At 26.5% G+C, this 20,481-nt stretch overlaps 1 protein-coding gene across 5 annotated transcripts in view; it reads left to right on the plus strand.

Annotated features, from left to right (window-relative positions):
* Positions 1 to 1,339: 1,339 nt before the first annotated feature.
* The window catches only part of LOC112591094 (ankyrin repeat domain-containing protein SOWAHB), an 88,518-nt gene continuing 69,376 nt past the window's right edge, over positions 1,340 to 20,481 (plus strand). For 4 of the 5 annotated variants that reach the window (XM_025334751.1, XM_025334752.1, XM_025334754.1 and 1 more), the window contains exons 1-7: positions 1,340 to 1,633; positions 1,703 to 1,767; positions 1,834 to 2,042; positions 2,103 to 2,268; positions 2,442 to 2,576; positions 11,079 to 11,117; positions 11,177 to 11,278. In XM_025334751.1, coding sequence (XP_025190536.1) covers positions 1,507 to 1,633; positions 1,703 to 1,767; positions 1,834 to 2,042; positions 2,103 to 2,268; positions 2,442 to 2,576; positions 11,079 to 11,117; positions 11,177 to 11,278 — 843 coding nt within the window. In that variant the 5' untranslated portion in view covers positions 1,340 to 1,506. The remainder of the gene's footprint in view (positions 1,634 to 1,702; positions 1,768 to 1,833; positions 2,043 to 2,102; positions 2,269 to 2,441; positions 2,577 to 11,078; positions 11,118 to 11,176; positions 11,279 to 20,481) is intronic. The other variant, XM_025334753.1, reaches the window with a different exon arrangement.

A 20,481-nucleotide genomic window follows, 5' to 3' on the forward strand; every position in this document is an offset into this window, starting at 1 on the left:
ATTGTCGAGTTATTTGTAGACACTGTTCGTTAAACCCTAACGTACTTACTACTTAATACTTATACGTCGACCAATTAAAAATAGTGTGTCACATTGGAGTTAAAAATATATACATATTTTCCTATTAAACATATAGACATTAGACATATCTCTTTTATCTCTTATATCAATTATAATTATCAAATTATCATTTTCTGCTTGGTTGTGTAACGAGTGCCTTTCATCTGGACTTGGAAGTTAAGCTCACATAATAAGTTTAAAGTCTGGTTTAATGTACAAAATTATGTTAATCACATAATAGAAAATAGAAGAATATAATACTTAATATATATTCGTAGTTTAAAAATCGTAAAATGTTAATGAATTCTAAAAATAATTGCTCATAGGGATTTTAAATTTGTTATGAAATTATACTTAATTAGATATATTTATATTAGGTAGGTCAGTAAAAATTATTAACAGTAGTTTAAAACAATTAGTTGTTTTGAATAACATAATTAATTTTATCTAAGGAAGATTGTGGACTTGTAGAAAAAGCATTTTTTTTTCATAACTTTTTTTTTCTTATATTGGTATATTGTTAGTGTAAGGTACGGCTTTTTACTATATAAAAGGTTGAATTGACAGATATCAATTTCAAATTTTTATATTTTTTGATAAATGTATCCTATTATAAAAAATGTTCAGATACAGGCACCTAATTAAATAACTAGGTAGGTACCTACTTTGTGTATCTATTCGACTTTGCAGCGTAAATTTACCTGTTATACCACTTATACCTACAAATACCATCATACTTAATAATAAATTCTAAATTGTATTAATAAACTTGTAATAACATGTAGTATGTTGACACATTTTAAATATAATAAATTTAAAAAAAAAAAAACAAATACCATGGAAATAGTTATCTATTATATCACATTTAATCTATCTATTACTGTACCTTATAATTTCTTTCGTATTCATTCATCGAGTATAATGTAGGTAGGTATTGTATAAATGCATTAATTATTTAACTTATTTTCCATAAATGTATAGAACAAAAAGAAAATAGCGTTCAATTTAAATATTTAGTATACTGTTAAATATTTATATAAGGTTTGGATACAAAAATAGATGTTCAATAATAATATCAAAAATATATTATACGTAGCATAAAATTACATATGAGAATATTGAGAACCCCTGATATTGGCTGACGTTACGGACGTTACAGTGTTCATATTGTAGCCTTGTATAAAGTACACTGTTGTTATCGCGGTGAATTGATAACGGTTTCTTGAATTTTTTTTGTTATCAGTATTTACTATTTATTTAATTGTGTGGAATAGAATATTTATTAATTTTAATAGTTAACCTGTGTTCAACGTTAATTGTGAATTTGTGTTAAGCGTTTACAAGACTAGTGTTTTTGACTATTCACTTTGTATTATTTTTATAATTTTTCAAGTACTTAAATGCACTTTTAGATTGTTTTGTTTTTAGTAGAATTATATTAAAATTATGGCTGTTCCGAATGAGTTAAGTTTGGAATCAGTCCGTGATTTCATGATTATGAACGATGGAAAAGTTACTAATCATGATCTAGTGACTCATTTTAAATATTTTCTAACAAATCCACAAAACAGAGGTAAGTTCATAAAAGTCTTACTATTATTATCATTATATAGTTAATAAAAACGTTGTTGTTGTTTTCTAGCTGAAGCAAGGCATAAGTTTAAAGAAATTGTAAATACTGTGGCTACCGTTATTTGTGGAGAAGATGTAATACAACTATTTAGTCATTCTAGTATTATATTACACACAACGGTTATTATTTTTAATTTTTAGGGAGAAAAGTATTTAATGCTTAAACGTCGCTTTCGAGTGGCTGGTTGTATTGGTTTATCATTAGAACCATCTATGAGCACAGCTTCTTCTTTAACTTCATTAACTTCTTATCCTGGATTATCTTCTGTGCATCATTCATTATCACAAGATTCTCTTATTGACCCTCCTAGATTTCAACAAAGATCACCAATGGTATCACCATCGACTAGGTATGAATGACAAATTATGATTAGTGTTCTATGTGATTTATTTTCAATTTTATTCTATAGACAACCCCCACCTTATCGTCCACCACCTTCTCCAATTGCATCGCCTAAAGAATGTTCACCAACTAAAGAGGCAGCACCGCCTGTTCCTCCTAGGCGTAGAAGTTCTGAAAAAATTAAATTGATTGAATTGAGTGACAATGTTATAGTAAATTCTAAGGATAATTATGTAAGTAAACATCCTTTTTATTTTGTTTTGGTTAACTCTTTTTACGGATTTGTTTTCAAATGGTTAAAAGTAGCACAGCCGGATTATCTTGCTTATTATTATTTTTATGTTTATGTGTTTTGCTTATTTCATTATTATTTTGTGTTTTGCTTTTGCGTGTATGTAATGTGTAGAAAGAAAATGATCAACCTCAGCAGCCTCAGATAAGTGTAAAAGATCGAACACAAAAATTCAACCGGATAGCATCTGAAAATGCCTTACATTTAGCTAGTCAAATACCGTCGCCAAATAAGAAGAAAATAGAAAAGGTAATTTAGAATAATTTTTTTGCTTGTTTTATGGTCAATATTGATCATAATTATTAATTTAACTAATATAGTATAAAGAGAATTTTATTTTTTAATTTAAAATTGCTGCTTTTTTTCTTTATTTACCAAGGTAGTTGCATAATATTTATATTAAATTGTATTAGTATTATAAATTAGTAGCAATATAAAATTTTTTATTTTATTTTAAATGACAGAATTTAAGGTAATTTTTTCTTGGAATATTTACATAGGTTTTTATAGTAAAGAATAATAAAATAAAAATATTATGAAAGAATAATCATAGTGGATTAGTAATATACGAGTTATAGGTTATAGTTAGGTTTTGGTCATTTAGTCATTGATTTGACTGTATTTATGAAAGTAGGTTTATATTCAGTGTTTTTTAGGATAATTTATTGTTTAATATTTGACTTCCATCAAAGATTATAATTGTTGATTTAAAAGTTATTTATTTTATGAATATGAAGCTTTAATTTTATTAGGTTTTTGATATTATTCAAATTGAATTTATTGTTACTGTACTGTTTATAAAATTGTACCCAATCAATTTTCATAAATGATGCCATATTAGAAAATTTATAAAAACCAATCATTTATATTTACCATTAAAAAATAATGATTCAGATTTCTGTGTAGTTGGTAATATACATACAATAAAATAAAATAAGTTTTTAGTGTATATATGTGTATTGTGTATATGTGTGTATATTATTTTAACTTTAGGTATAATACATTTTACTTGTTGAAATAATAATTGGTTGTTAAATGTATTATGTATGTATTATATCATGATATAATATATTTATTAAAAAAATAACAATTAATTACTGATGTGTATGTATGTCGGTATGTGTGAGTGTGTGTATTTTGTATGGCGGGACTAGCAATAAGTTTTAAAAAATTCTGCGATTTTTGAAGTATTAATTATTATATTTAATGTACCAACACATATTATTACTTAAATTTTACTTATTCAATTGATCATTAAAAACTATATATATTTTTTTATTTATGAAGATAATAACATCACTTCTAGTTTAATATTTTATATTAGTGAGATTCTAATTAAATTACAAATTTTAATAATGTGATGAATGTTTTTAAATTTAATTTTAGCTAATAATTTACTCATTGTGCCATGGGTTGTAAATTTCATTTAAAAATAAAATATTATTTTTTTAGCTACCTAATAGCTATTATCCATTATTGTTTTTTGCTGTAGTATGATATATATTATATAACGTTTTTAAATATTTCACATAAAAAAAATTGAAGTGTCTATCTGTATGCCAGGGTTAATCTTCGTAATATCTGAATCGTTTTTTCTGGTATTTTCAGAAGTACGTAGAGGATTTTTCAAGGAATGATCTTGGCTACATTTTATACCGTAATTCAAACTTTATAGGATAGCACAAAACATATTATATTATACACATTTTGTCTTTAAAAAATTAAATTTCTGTTGGCCATTGATTACACTGAAAAAAATTAGTTATTATAATTATTTAAATTTACTTGTTGTAAGTTAAAGAGTTTATTTTTAAGAATATTAGGTACTCTATTTATTATTACTTTTTTCTTCGGGCAAAGTCGGGTAATGCATTTTGTATTATTCAACGTAATTATTGAATTTAATTAATACATTTTATTAAGTAATTTTTGAATTGCAATAAAAAACCTTCAAATTATTTAGACAATTAAGATTTTAGTTATTTGATTGTGATTCAAAAACTAATTACTATGACTTGACTATATAACTGATAATTAATTTAAGTAGGTACTATATATAAGACGTATACTTAAATAACTTTTAAATAATTCAACCATTATTGGCTGAATGTTAAATGTTTAAAACATAAACCACTCCCTGCTTAACCAAAGAAAATAATGTATTTGGTCTGAATAACGTAAACAAATTACTGCTTTTAAACATTCGGCTGAGATCTCAATATTAATTATAAGCTTATAATGAATTTATTTTAGATATTTTTGTCTTAATATTGTGTTGGATCTATATGACAAATTAATATTCATTTTGGATATTTGCCAACTGTTAAAGTATGCACGTAGGGTTTAAATTTCTATGTGATCATTCGTCTTTTTCATGAGCGTTATCCGCTCGGTGTGTGTGTGTGTGTACTGTGTATAGTGTATAGTCTCAAAAACATCGTCACAATAATGGTTGACTAAAAATTACTGCATCCGTATAAGTATATACAAGTAATGCTCTCATTAAAAATGAAACAGTTTCCTTTCTATATAAACATCGGGTTAGTTAAAAGAAGAAAAAAAATCGTAAACATGTATACAATATATAATATAGTTTATTATGAAATCAGTGCAAGCCAGCTGGGTGGGTGGGCATGGGGGACGATGAGCTATAAATCAGCCAAGCTAAACCGTATAAAACATACCCCAATGCGCGCCCGTAAGTTGCTGCCACCGGCTGCCACTCTCTAACCCGCGTGTATGTAGTGTTTGTGTCGTATTTAGGACGTTCCGTTTGGTGTCGGTGCACTTGAGCGCTTGTTACGTTTTCTGCCATCATATTATACGCCATCGTACAATATAATATATATACGCATATTATCTATGTGTTATTTCGAATTAATAGCATACGAATTTGATATTCAAAACAGAGAGTCGCTGTATGGTCGTTATTATTATTGTTATAAATTATCATAATTATTATTATTGAGCGGACGATGAGCTTTCCACTTTCCAGTAAATTTTCCGTTTAACATGACCGACTACTACCGTTGTTATTCATAATAATATTATATGCTAGTGCACGCCATCATTGCCATAGTCGTCGACGTTGCTGCCGGTCGGTGACACATTATGGCAAAGTCCACTCCCAACATTCGGTTTATATAATTTATTGGTAAAGGGCCATAGCCACTGTTATTTATTGTCCACGTCATGGCCACCTAGAGCGGATAATTTTAATTAATTAAATACACCGCGGGACTTAATGAACTCGATTGAAATTTGGGGCGGCGGGGGTAGAGAAAAGTGTAACATTCATTAGTATAGAGTTCCATACACCGCTACCGTCACATTATATATACGCGCGTATTTTTTTTTACAGAAAAATACCCATTGTAATCATTAAAACGTGTATTCCCGAGGATATGTGTGTATATTTTTTTCTCTGTGTCAAGAGACATATATACATAACAGGCTTTGAATACATACCTATACATACACTCTTCATAATCAACAGTAACGTGCATTAATTTTGGCTAATAAATTACTTTCTACCAATAAATAACAATTAAGTTAAATTAAATTTAAAAAAAAAAAAAATTTAAAAACATATGAACACTGAATTATTATTATTTTTAATGAAACTGTGGCTCTTTGGCCAACAAAGGTGTTGTCTCTGCTGTTAATGGATTTTATTTTATTCGTTTCATGTTGAAAAATATGTAGTTTGATGTAATGGGTATATTAAATTGTTAAACCATTCAGTTGATTGCTATTATTTATTATTAATTTGAAAAACAAACAAATAATATTAATTTTATTATTTCTAAGATTTTATTATTCTCATTACAGTTTTATACTTTTATAGTATTATACGTACCACCTATATCGTTTAACTTATTCATTTCATTGTATCTCTTAATTCTTAAATTTTCAAGAAATTAAATGTAAAATTATCCTTATATGTACCGCATTATCATATATTTTCTTTTAAGTTTATATATGTGATGCGAGTAATTACAATTACAATTCATTTTTTAATTTTTATTGGCTATATGGATTTTATTTTATTAGATTTGTATATATAATATGTATATATATATGTGTATGTGAAAAAAATATCAAAAACGTTAAACAACGATTAATAAAATATTGTTATTAAAGTAGTTAATGCAACAAATAACATTGATTAGTCATATTTAAACGTTAAACATTAAGATATACCATATAATATAATGATTTAAATCATTATTTTGATAATTATTATACGTTTTTGTTTTTTTATAGTTTTATTAGATAATGTCATACGTAGCTTATGCCTTATTTCTGAAGAAAATTATCATAATATTATAGTTCATTGAGTGTTTTCAACGTATTTGATCGATTATTCATTATTTTATTGTATTTATTCAGTAAGAAGTTAAATTAACTTTTAAAATATGTGGTGGAGTTTTTTTTTTTTTAATAAGTGGCTTTCGATAAGACATAAAAAAAAACGATTTGAATGTAGTACAAAATAGATATGATGATGAGAAGATGTTTGTTAATATTTCACATACAAAAATATGCAACTTGGTGAGTTATTGAAGTTCATAGAGTTATTACTTATTTGGCATCTAACGGATAATTAAGGATTAAAAAATAACTATATAATTCAATTTGTTGTAGAATAATGTTATATAAATCACATGATATTGAAAAATTTATTTCGTTATCTATATTGTAATATATATTTCTTCTCATTGTATGCGTTGTAGTAATTGAATGAATCTATTAAGTACAGCTATAGTGGTATGAGTACATAATGTATAGTTTTATTAGAGCTAAATGTTTTTCTATCCTAATTTATTGTGTTACATTTTAAATTATTAAATACATATTTGAAAAAAAAATTTTTATTAGTAAACATTTTCATTAGTAGTTATATGCGTTATTATGAAATTTACTTTGAAAGATTAGGTTTTTAAATATTCCCACGGTCCAACGAAGAACACTAATAAGTTTTAAGTTGTAAGAATAATATATATCGTTAAGAAAAAAAATTGATGCGAACAAAACATATAGTTTTAAAATTGTCTCATCAATGTTAATAATTGTATAGTTTTATTAACTTTCTTATTATCTTCTGTTTATTTTCTCTGCAATTAGAGAACATTTATGTTACAACTAACATTAAGGTGCATCTTCAGGCGGTAGTTGGGTAACAAATTGTCTACATTATATGATTATTATCTATAGTTGTGTATGTGCTTGTATATATAAAATGTTGCTTTGTTGTTTGTGATTTTTATTGCACTCGTCGTCGGTAGAATATATTTTAATAAATAGACATTTATTATTTAAAAATTTTAAATAACTTATGAGTTGTCTGATATATTTCGCTTATCAGATATTTTTTTGATATGTTGAACTTAAAAAAGTGTTACTTTAATAAAATATTGGCAAAATTACAAAAAAAAAAAAAAAATGAAAATATTTTATTAAATTTAATACAACGTTTGATAGATAACATTTTTTTCGGTTTTGACAAATTGCCGTTATTAAATTAAAAATATATAATCTTGCCATTACATATATAAATTATCAAAACGTAGTTTTCGGCCAAGATTTATTTAAATCTTAAAACCATTTGACATCAGACGGTTGAACAGCTTTTCAACTATATTGTTCGTGATTTATGGACACAAGCAATTATTTTATTTTAAATTACCTCTTTTCCTCTCCTATTAATAGGTGCTATGTCGTAATAAATTATTCCCTGAACAATGTTGGTATAACAATAAACTAAATCAATACCTAGTAGATATCTTGTTGGGGTAAATTCAAATCGAAACCTTATTTCAATATTAAATTTATTTATCAATTGGATTACAGTTCAGTTTTACTGATTTTGCTTACAAGGTGTTTTGAAACGCGGAATATCAATTCGTCATAGTGTTACCAGTATTGTGCGTGTTTTATTGGCTGTGCGAAACCTTATGATATATTGATTCTGTTAATATTGCACGAGGGGATTATTTGGGCGACGGATATAAAATTCAGATAATTTGTGCATTATGCACATAGAGAAGCCATTTAAAATAATAGAAGCCAAACATTTATAGCGTCTCCAATAGTGTTTAATATTTTTAAGAATGTTATTTCTGTAAATTTGATGAAGGTAAAATATTTATCTTCTTGAAAATAGAACTATCATCTATAAACACATTATTACTACTACCATATAATTTAATAATTTAAATTGTATTTTGATTTAGTAAATAAATTTAAATTTTTAAAATATCATTACTAGCTTATGATGATAATTATTTAAACTCATAGCAACATAAAACATATTCATTTATTTTTTAACAACACCAATAGTTATTGGCTAATTTAAATATTTTAAACTAATAATTTATTTCAAAGCTTTTAATTTTATATTTTCGAAATATTTAAGACTTGGATTATTATAAAATAATTCAGAATTGTACGTTTTAACTAATATATTTTTTGGTTATATTTATAGGCTAACTTTTGTTTTATTAATTATTTTTAAGTACTAATGTCTTTGAATTTTGAAATCTTTTAAAAAAAAATTACCAGACTGTGACTTACACAGTTATTTACATTATAAGTCTATAATTAAATACATTCGTTATTTTGATCAGGATATTGAACCAGGATATTTATGGTTAAACATTTGAATGATAATTGATAAGTTACCATGGTTATAAGGTCATTTAGTGGTAATATTAATATTATATTTTAAAGTAAAAAATGTATATTATCATTTTTTGTTGGGTTATACAAATAAAAAATCATGAACATTATATATATATATTTTTTTTGTGTATATGGCAGGCTAATATAAGTGTAAAATACTCGAATTAAATCAAAAATGTATTTAACTCTATACAATTTTGGGTTAAGGTCTTACTATATTTATGATATCGTAATAGAATTCATTATATTTTAATTGAACATAGTAATAGAGATTTAAAGGGTAAAAAGCTTGCACTTTTGTTTTGCATTGTATTTTCTTCAAGATCAAATAAATTATTTAGGTCGGTTGATTTTTTTTTTTTGTTATTACAATTTATTATCATACACACACACACATATATATATATATATATATGTATTTGTGTTTAATTTTAAATAGATACTGTATTAAATATTAATGGATGAACATAGTTATTTCGATAATTTTATGTTGTCTAATTGATATTAAACTGGTTTGAATATAATTATTAAAAATATGTGTAATTATATTGTTATGTTATCAATTATTATCATAACATTTTCAGTTAAATGTTACAAAAATTATTAACAAGATATTTTTATGAGTATTTACTCAGAAATATTATCTGAAAAGATATACATTAATACTGTAAAATTGGTCGTCGAATTACAGAATGTATATTTTATATATGATTATATGATATATTATATACTTCTAGATAAAAAATACATATTTGAATTGAGATACTTTGGTCCTTAGAAATACTATTAAATGTTAAATAATTATTATTTATTTCATATTCAATAATAAGTATATTTAATTTTTTTTTCTGACCAAGTATTGCTGATATTAATCTAAATAAAATAATCTAAAATTATGTAGATAGTTATTTACAATTTTTTATTAATATTTTTTTTTTTTAAATATTATACTTATGAGTTACTATTATTTGTAATTCTAACATAATTTTCCTTTCAGTCCTATCATTGCATTTTTTGTTATGATATTGCTATTACTATATAATGTTGTCATTATTATTATTATTTTTTTTTGAAACTTTTAATCCCGTACTCAAATTTTATAATAATAATAATGATACTAACGAGATATGGCCTCTGGGGGAAAAATATGAAAGAAAAACCGCCACTTACCGTGCGGTTTCGAGTGCAATGCGAAAATCTAATGATCCGCGGCAACAAGTTGCCCGGCGGCTCCGACGCTGTTGCCGCGTGTCCGCACGCCGCTCGAAGACGTTAGCTTTTAATATTTTTCTCCCCTATAAATACACGTGCATCGTACACGTGTCCATTAGTTTTTGCAACTCACTTCATACATTCGATAACTAAAAGAAATTTGTCATGGGTCACTATGACGAAATTTTCACGTCATCGATTATTATTTGTTCACACGATGTTATTAGCTATTTATGGACATTCCATTATGTGTGTATTTTGTTGTTTTTTTTTAATTCTCAATTTAAACATTATATTTTATACACGTTCATCATATAAATTCACTTATATTATTCATGTTACTTTTGGAGGATGTAATACAGAATTTTGGATAATTGAGCCGGTTTATAAATATAGTATAAAAATGTCTGTTGCGCTCTATACGTACTCGTATTTATACTAAAACCAACTATTTCTCGTATATAAAATATAGAGAATAAACCATAAATCTCTTGGTCGTCGCGCCCTCCGAAGATTAATAGAGTGACAACATAAAGAGGTCTTGAAATTCTCTCCCTACTGGCTATTAGAGTAATTAATAACTGGCGGCCAGAAAAAAGAGGGTTTAAAATATAAACAGGGGGCATGGGGCAAATAGCCAAATATATATAATGTGTGTATATATATATATAAACATTGTGTCTATGTGTCAAAAAATGTATCGAGGTCATAAATACGCAATATGCTGATGAAAATACGCAAGTTAATTTAATTGCTGATCAATGTTTTCGAGTTCACAAATCATAGTTCAACTGTTTTAATATTATGTTAGATTATGCCATTACTTATTACGCATATTTGATTGTTTTCTTACAGAACGATAAAGACGAAGAAGACACTATTTCTATGACATCGGTAAGTGTAAAGTATGCATTGGATAATTATCTTTTTAACCGATCATTAATTTTGAGCAGTTGGACCCCAAGACTAAAGAATGGGTTGTCAAATCAGCAAAATGTGACTATCAAGCTTTGGCAAAACTGGCTTCTGAAAATTCTGGAATTGCAAAGTTCAAGGTAAGGTTATTTTTTATTATTATAGCTTATGACTAACAGTGTATTATTCTTAGAAATGGGTAAAGAAATGTATTTAGGAGAAGGGATTTATAAGTATACTTAATAACTAAAAATATCTGAATTCAAAAAACATACAATACATATGTAAATGTATATTATTAACGTGAATAAAATTGTGTGTAAGTTATAGATTATAGGTATTATTTTGTGGTAAAAAAAAAAAAATAATAATAATAATAATAAATAATCAATTAAATGTTTGAAAATTATCAATTCGTTCACGATAACATTTAAAGCAAAAAGAAGTATATGTATAACTTATTTTCATCATATATCTAGAACTGATAAGGTATTTTATACATTAATTTTAATAATAAAAAAAACAAATAATTTAGGTTTACTAATTAGATTTTATTAAATATATAGACATGTTTTTATTACTATTTTATATTGTATTGTATTATATTATGTACAATATATTCAGTTTATAGAAACAGCCGGCCACTTATTTCCTATAAAGATGCTTATTTAGCCAATTTAGACTTGATAGAAACGTTTGATCGTTATCGTGAAGTTCTATTGTTTTTACGATTTTATTGATAAAAGAACAATGGAATTATAATAGTTGGGTGTAGCAACTGATCAGTGATCATTAAAATGAATTCTAAAGTTTCAATTTACTATATAGTAAATAATATACTATTATATTTTACATATTATACGTATGATGTATTTGTGTGTGTGTGTGTGTGTGTGTGTGTGTGTGTGTGTGTGTGTGTGTGATATAGGTTTTTAATAAGTAACGAAACATAATCAGTGTAACTTATTATGATTAAGCATTATACGATTTCTTGTATATGAAAATGTATAAAACACGTGTTTATATTATTATACTTATTTTATTTGATCAATTTTTAATTTTAATCTGTATGATCATAATTTCGTCAGTTATATTTTATAATATAAAATACATCATATAATATTTAAGTTAACTTTTAAATTAACTTTGGTACCCAGATTTTAGGTTTATATAGTAGGTATACTATTTTATATATTATATTTTAAATAACAATTTTGATTGTATAAATATTCTTATATACCTATTTATGTGTCTTCTAATCTTGTATGATAAATGATAGTACACAAAATTAAATTAATTGCAATTTAAATAAGTTTATTTTTTGATTTGATTTATCGTACTTTGTGCAGGGATCTTAATAATTAAACAAATTAATTTTTAATGAATATTATTAAATTTCCCTGTATTGTATATATATTATTTTTAATAATGTCAAGTATTCTGCTGTAAATTATTTAAAAAAAAAAATACTCAATATTGCGATAAAGATAACAGACTATTTATTCTAAAAAAAACATGCGGTTTATAACTTAAATTTTTATAGATTTATATGAACTTATACTAAAGGCTTTATGTTAACAAATGTTATCGAAATTTCAACTTGACAGCGGTCGATGAAAATTGTATTTCTTTTCGTTGCACTTTACCTTAGGATGTCTGCACAACAATCGGATTATAAAGGGACTGGAAAAACTTGTCTCCGGGTTGGGTAGATTTAAGCGATGAATATACATAGTGTATAATATATATATATATATACGGTGCGCAACAAATTTGATAATCAAAATCGTTGGCTTTGAATATGCAAATCCCGAAATGTAAATTGATCCTGACGGCCGGGACCTCGTTTCTCTTTGTGTGGCCGATAAATACACACAAACACACACACCCGTAACACCCGTAATAATTAAATCATCCCGAGGACATAGAGTTCTGTAGTGTGGTGAAAACAGTGTTAAAGAGGAAGAGGGGGGGAATTGTCCCCTGCGATTAAAATGCCGGACCCGGGGATATTTTAATTAATGCCCGGGCCCGAAAACCGGGGGACCTGTGCCAAAAGGCGGGAATCTCTTGCCAACCACCGCAAAACAAGTCTGCTGTCATCCCTCTGACTATAATATACAATACCTAACTCCCCTTGCCCATTACTGTGCTTACGGCCAATGTACTATCGAATAATACCAACGGGTAGTACAGTTCGCGTGTATAATAATATTATTCGGCCTCTAGGATGCCTCCGGGACGTACATGGGTCTCAATTAATTCCGCCGCCGTTGCTGGACACGGTTTTCCCAAAATGCAACCATCACCGCCACCACCACCCGTCGGCCAGTCCTTTCCAAACAAACCACGGATACCATTGATTTTCACAATAAACTATACACGCCTTCTTCCGTCTCGTCCGTTGTTCGCAAAATTAGGTGGCCAATATGTTTATTATAATTAAATTTCATATAATGAATTGGTAAATAGTTTGCATAGAATATGTTCACATGTTAAAACGTTTTTGAAATTCTATACATCTGACGTAACAAAATTAGGGGAGACAAGGGTTAACAACGTTAATTGAACCACAAATCTTGATTTACACTTCCTATTGATATTAACATTTTACCAAACTCGTTTGTTGTATGAAAACATCGTTAGAATATATTAATAAAGCAATGCGGTGAATCTATACAAATAGTTTAAATTTAACTATCACGTAAAATAATATATTTTTTTTTTTTTTGTTTTTGGTTATGACAGAAATTTTAATTTCTAGTAAAATATTTTTTTATTCTTTAAAAAAATAGGTATCTATTACGTATAATTGTTAAACTTTATAAATGATGTTAGTATATTATTATTATAATTAGTGAATCGCTAAGTAAATAATATAATATAATAAATTATTATTAGGTATATAAATTACATTGTTTTTCAGATTAAAATTATTCAGATTTGATTATACATTTAAAATAAAAGACTGAAACATTGAATAACTTACTGTAAAATATAATTCGTGGTGTCTTAATGCATTATTTAAAACGAGTATATTAATAAATAATAATTATGTATACATTACTCTATGTATACGTACTTGGTTATATAATATATATTTTGATTTTGATTTCTAATTACGACTAACTATTTATGTGGTCTATATAATATGTTGTTTGTATATTAATGACTTAATAATGCTGTTGACTATTATGAGGCATTAAAACGGTAAGCTGTATTTTAAAATGTTTTAATTGCATGAAAATTCCAGAAATATGATATTACAATTAGTTAATCATTTTTTTGAATATACTTAAAATATTTTGAGTGAAGTATTAAATTAACGAATATTAAATTAATTTATTTGTGACTGAAAACTTTGTGTTCTTGTGTTCATTTGGTTGTACTTATTTTAATATTTATTCAGAATTTTTCTTGTAAAATTTTTAATTTTTATTTAAAAATATTAAATCTAAGTTTAGTATATTTTAATAATTCTGTTATAATTGTTTATACTAATTTAAATTTACTATTAATAGCATATACTTTTATTTTATTTTTTATTAAAACTATTGATTATTGGATTCTAATTGAATAGAAGTTTAGCTGATATATTAAATATTCTGTCTAAATTTTTTTTTTTTTTGTAAACCTGAATTATAATTTTGAGATATGACAAAATCATATTGTTCATTATTACTAATACTAACCAAAACACCTAATGGTGTTTTGGAAAATTATATATAATAATATAAGAATCTTACGTTATATATATACTTCAAATTAATTCTAATTTATGTTTGCGAATTTTCTTAAAAGTCACTTAACTGTTGAACAAATAAAAGCAAGTTATGAATCATGATTGACCTAAAATAATGTAGTTTGCCCTGTTAGTTGAAAGATTCACCTTTGACTAGTTATCTATGAATAATGGTTGTTGTTAAGGGTTAGGTTTATTTAAAAAAGTTTTAACTATTTACTATACAATATATTATGTTACTCATTTTTGGTTATATGTAGACAGTAGACACAGATACAATATTAATTGTTAATACTTGGGTTAACATTATTTTTTATTAATTTTTAAATTAAATTATCTGTTATTAAATGTCTACCAAGATATTATTTTTGACTCATTATTGTGTTTAGTTTGTTTTCAAACATAAATGTAAAATAGAAATATATATAATTATTTATATATATTTTTTAATTTCGAAAATTTCTGGTACTTGATTTATTTCAGTAATTAGTTTTTTCAATAAGTACATCAATTAAGTAGGGCTTTGTACTACAGAATCAATCTGTCAATTTAGAATTAACGGACTTACAGAGATTTTGGACTTAAAAAAAATCGTTTCCAACAGATTATTGTGGATTATGGCAATTTGAAAAATTAAACGACTTACAGAACACTTAATCGCAAATCGTGGTGATAGGGGTTTTTTTTTTATCTATAAAAACGAAAATTCATTAAACGTTTGGCTGTTGTTGTTTATTTAGGCACACCAAACGGAAATGTATGGTTTGGTTCCCTTTCAAAAACAACAAGTCCATTATTTTAGTGGCCGTACGCGTTTCTGACACCCTTCAAACTTCAATATTATTATCACTGACTCGAGACCACGCGTGATAGCAGAGCCATAGCAGCAGTAGTGTAGATATATGTTTACGTGCATATATATATATATATATATATATACATATTATACACGGTTCAAGCGCGTGCCGGTGATATATTATTATGGTCCTCGGGGAGAGGCTGTCACAAAGCGAATAGGCGGGTCATAGTGCGATCCGTCTTCTCCAACGAACCCTTTTAATCCGCAGCCACACTCTTCCTCTTCGCCCTCGCGGGACCTTTGTTTTACACCGAGTCTGCATCTGTTGTCGTGTCGTATTGTGTGCGAGTGAGCAGCGCGCGTGCTATACTCGCTGGCGGCCGCTGCTGCCGCCTATCCGGCAAATAAATTGGTTGTGCGGAGAAACCGCCAATTTATGGTTTTTCGGCAACACACCCATCCCCCTATATTATTTACTCCACTCGTTCCCGAAAATACCACCATTGACCCCCTAGTGTGATTGTGAGGATGGGTGTCAAAAGGATGAGAGGGGGAAAGCGAAAGGCGTTAACCAGCCCTTATTTTTCTTTTACCCCTTCTTCCGTTCTCATTGACGTCTTATCCGAACGACTGTTTTTGGACCTCATTGCAATTCATTGGTAAACATACTACATGTATATACGATTTTCCTACGTTTATTTGTTCGTATTGCTGTTAATTCTGTTGAGTATTCTTGAATATTAAACGTACAGCATTGGTCTCTGTAGTTTCCAAATCAATTTTAAATAAATAGGAATTAAATACTATATTTATTTTGATTTGATTACTTATAGTGGTGGATTTTATGATTACAGTTGTAATTTTTTTCAATTATGCTGTAGTTAACAATGATTTATTTTTTAACAATTATTTTAACAAATTTAAAATGTATCTTGCTCTTAATGTGATATTTTTATAAAAGTGTCTAGATAATTAATATTTTTGTAAATTAGTTTCATAGTAAATTTTATTTTAAAACATATTACTTCTAGTTAATAGTTACATATTAAAGTTGAAATCGAAAATAAGATTTTAAAAAATAAGGATTTAAAACTTATTTTTATACTTTAATACTATAAATACTTGAGATAATTACTAAATTATTTACAAAAAATGGTTACTTTAGAAGTTTAAAATCTATTAAACTTGTAAATACAATGTGTTTTTTCAATATGTTTAATAATTAACTTAATGATTCAACACCAAAAATGTATGTTTGAAATTAAAATTTTTTCATATTTCTGTTAAAATTTAAAATTAATAAATTAATTATATGTTCATTGAAACTATGCAAAGTTATGAAACATTATGAACATGAATTATATTTTAATTATTTCCAATATAAGTATTAAGTATAGTACTAATATATAAAATAGATATAGAGTAAAAGAAAAAAAATATTTTAAGTTTAAAGAAGAATATTTAGATACAATTTGTAGAGTGTATTTAAATGTTGACTTTTTCAAGAATTGTATGTTATTTGAGAAGAAGGGTATGTCCACACTAAATTATTACCTTATTTTACGTTTTGACTCATGTCTGGTTGACTTAAGATTTAACTATGTATGTTTAGGGTTTTTTTTGACATGTGTTTTGGATCGACTTTCATCGTGAAATTATAATTACTTTGTCCAAAACATTCTAGAATTAAGTAGGAATTGTTCAATCAAATAATACTTTTTAAAATTAATTATATCTAAAATTTGGTGTTAAGTAGATACTCTATGTAATGTTAATCTGTATATTTTAATTTAAAGTTATGTTTATTGACATATTTTATGTTCTTATTATTTTTTAAATATATTTAAACGTGAATCGTCCTGGAACATTAAAATAAGATATCCTATTTATCCTATTATATCTGATAATCATTCAAATTTTACCTATATAGGTATTATAAATTTAAAATAATTGTAATGATAATAATATATTATTTTAAAATTTAATTTTGTAATATTCAAAGTTACAGTAAATCTGAAATAAGTTTTATTTACAGCTATATTTTTAAGCAACTATTATTTAAATAAGCCAAATTTTGTATTAGAAGGAAAACAAATTTATATCATTCAAATTTAATACTAAAATTCTTTAACTATAAAAATAGGTAAAACTAGTATTTATTTTTAACGTGTCAGAATTGTACACGTGGTTTCTTACAAACCGTTTGTAAAAACGTATTGTTTATAAGATGTATGATAATTATATGACATCTGAATAGATACATATACATTATACTTTTTGTCAACGCATGTCACGTGCAAACATGAATAACATTTTCAATACAATTTTATCATTTTTGTCAGAAAACACGTGTTGGCGACATTGTTTCTCTGGTAAAATATAAAAATAAGATGTATAATTAAAGATATTATCTATAATTTTTATAATTTGTTCATCAGTCTAGTGGTTAATACAACTATGCTGTTATACTGTAGCTCTACAAATCGTGACATATTTCGAATAACAAGGTCTGGCGCTTCGTATTGTTGTAGAGATAATAAGTCATTTCGAAAAAAAGAAAATGGTGTTCTAACACATTATAGCTTTAACATTGTGACTCGATGTTATACGTGAACGATACATTTGTTCGTATATGAAATGCATTAGTATTGCCGATTGCTTGTTGCTGTATTACACATGCTTGCATATACCGAGTACAAATTTCGTATGTATTATAATATAATTTAGTGAAATGTGCCAAAGCAAAATTGTTGCGAGGAGCAAGTAGCCACTGCTGTTTTACACGATCGGAGTTAATTAACCATTTAATATCGGTAGGTTTAAAATAGCATACGAAGATAGGGAAGGTGATGGGGAGAGTATTGGAAGACTTGCACATGTAGAACAGCTCATATTTTTTTCCCGAGTAGTATCTTTGCATGGGGAGAGGGTTAACAAGCTGTGTTTTACAAGTGCTTTCCGTTGTACGACTTAATGTCGTCTACTTTATACCGCGTGACATTTTGGCACTGACTAATCGCCGTCCATCGTGCCGTCGTCCAATGTATTTTATACGTAGTAGTAGCTTCGGTGTTACGACACCGAAATAATATTATTATTAACGGTTGTCCGTTGGTTTTTGGCAATCAACCTTATAAACAACTATTTTTATTCAAACTCTCGATTTAGGATACGGGAACATACATGTATCTTAAAAAGACAATTGTTAAAAAAAAAAAAAATTTAAAAAAACGGCAAATATTCTCAGTAAAATATTATCTTCTATTCTTTTGACATGACATAAATATTAAATTGAATAAAAGAACAATGTTATGAATATGTAGGTAAAGGTACCAATTTTTTTTGGCTATAAACAATCAATCAGTTTGGACTAAAGATAAATGTCGATTGATTTATTAATTTCAAATGCAGACATCATTTTTCTTGGTATTCTATGAGGAGTAAAAAACGCACAATAACTCCTGTTGTACATCAAAGAGATTGGTGTTAATTACCGAATTATTAATTGTAAAAACTGACTTATGTAGGACGATTCATGCGAGGCAAAAATCATAAAAATAAATGCCGATCTTTACCGTTCGTGGAATAACAATATGTAATTGAAAAAAATTGATGTTCTCGTTGAAACAAGTTTGTGAATTATAAAAAAATATACTTGTCGTCGTATATGCTTTTATGATATTACAGACACGTGGAATGCTATTGGTAAAAAAAAATATATATGTATTGTATAATATCATAAATTCGTTCACATGACATGATGTATGGATAATGTACACATATTATAACCTATAACTTTATAGCTATAGTAACATACTGTAAAACGAGTTCGATATGTTATTGCCGAATTGGATGATTTCTTGTTGCTCAATAGTTGCAGAATGAATGTTAATAATGCGATAGATTACTTATATTACGTCAATGAGTTACTAGAGGAAATTGGTTTCCTGATGATAATTTAATATTAAAAACATTATATTTCGATATTTCACAATTGCATCAATATTGTGACTTATTATTCATTTAATTTAATAACTCTATGAAAATGCTGTGACATTTTTAATTAATCTGAAAAAAAACATGCTCGTGTATTTTTATTCTATTTTAGTTATTTCAAATTTGGTAGCATACGTATTAATATAGACGGTGGAACATACCGCAGGAGAGCATAAAAATTCTGATATAAAAATATACTGAGGTACCTATGTATGATAGGTTAGGTTATGAAGGTGGAATTATTAAGGAGTCAAAGTAAAGATATATTACGCGTAATTGATTTATAAATTAGACAGATTGATATTTGACGGGGATATTTTATGAAAGATGAATCCCCTTGGGTGTTTGTTTACTTGTCAGTGCTTAACGTTCCATTAAACGGCCTGCAAATTACATTCCGACGTTTCATAGAAAAAGTTCCTGACCCTAATTGCATTTTTAAGTGCAAATCATTGACGCGTGATTTGTGAAGTAGGTATATAAACTGCATTAGATGAAATATATAGTTTTTAACTCACTTTATGGCTTACCTATATTTACTTTGATTTTTAAGAGAAAAACTTTAAATCCTATGAACGTATTGGAAGCATACGTATTGTTCAATTTATTTTAACAGTTGGTAAGCAGTAAGAACAATAGGCATATTATAAACTTTATACAAATGGTTTTTGTAAAATAAATTTATATGTCTCTCAATGAATATTTTATGAAAATTTCTTAACTCATCAACAATTTAGTTTGTGTTTAATACTCTTGTCATATTAAGATTTTCTACGATTCATTAAACCGTATGTATAAAAGAAATC

Source organism: Melanaphis sacchari, unplaced genomic scaffold (genome assembly GCF_002803265.2).
Source record: "Melanaphis sacchari strain LSU unplaced genomic scaffold, SCAv2.0 Contig129_pilon_pilon, whole genome shotgun sequence".
Lineage (NCBI taxonomy): Eukaryota > Metazoa > Arthropoda > Insecta > Hemiptera > Aphididae > Melanaphis > Melanaphis sacchari.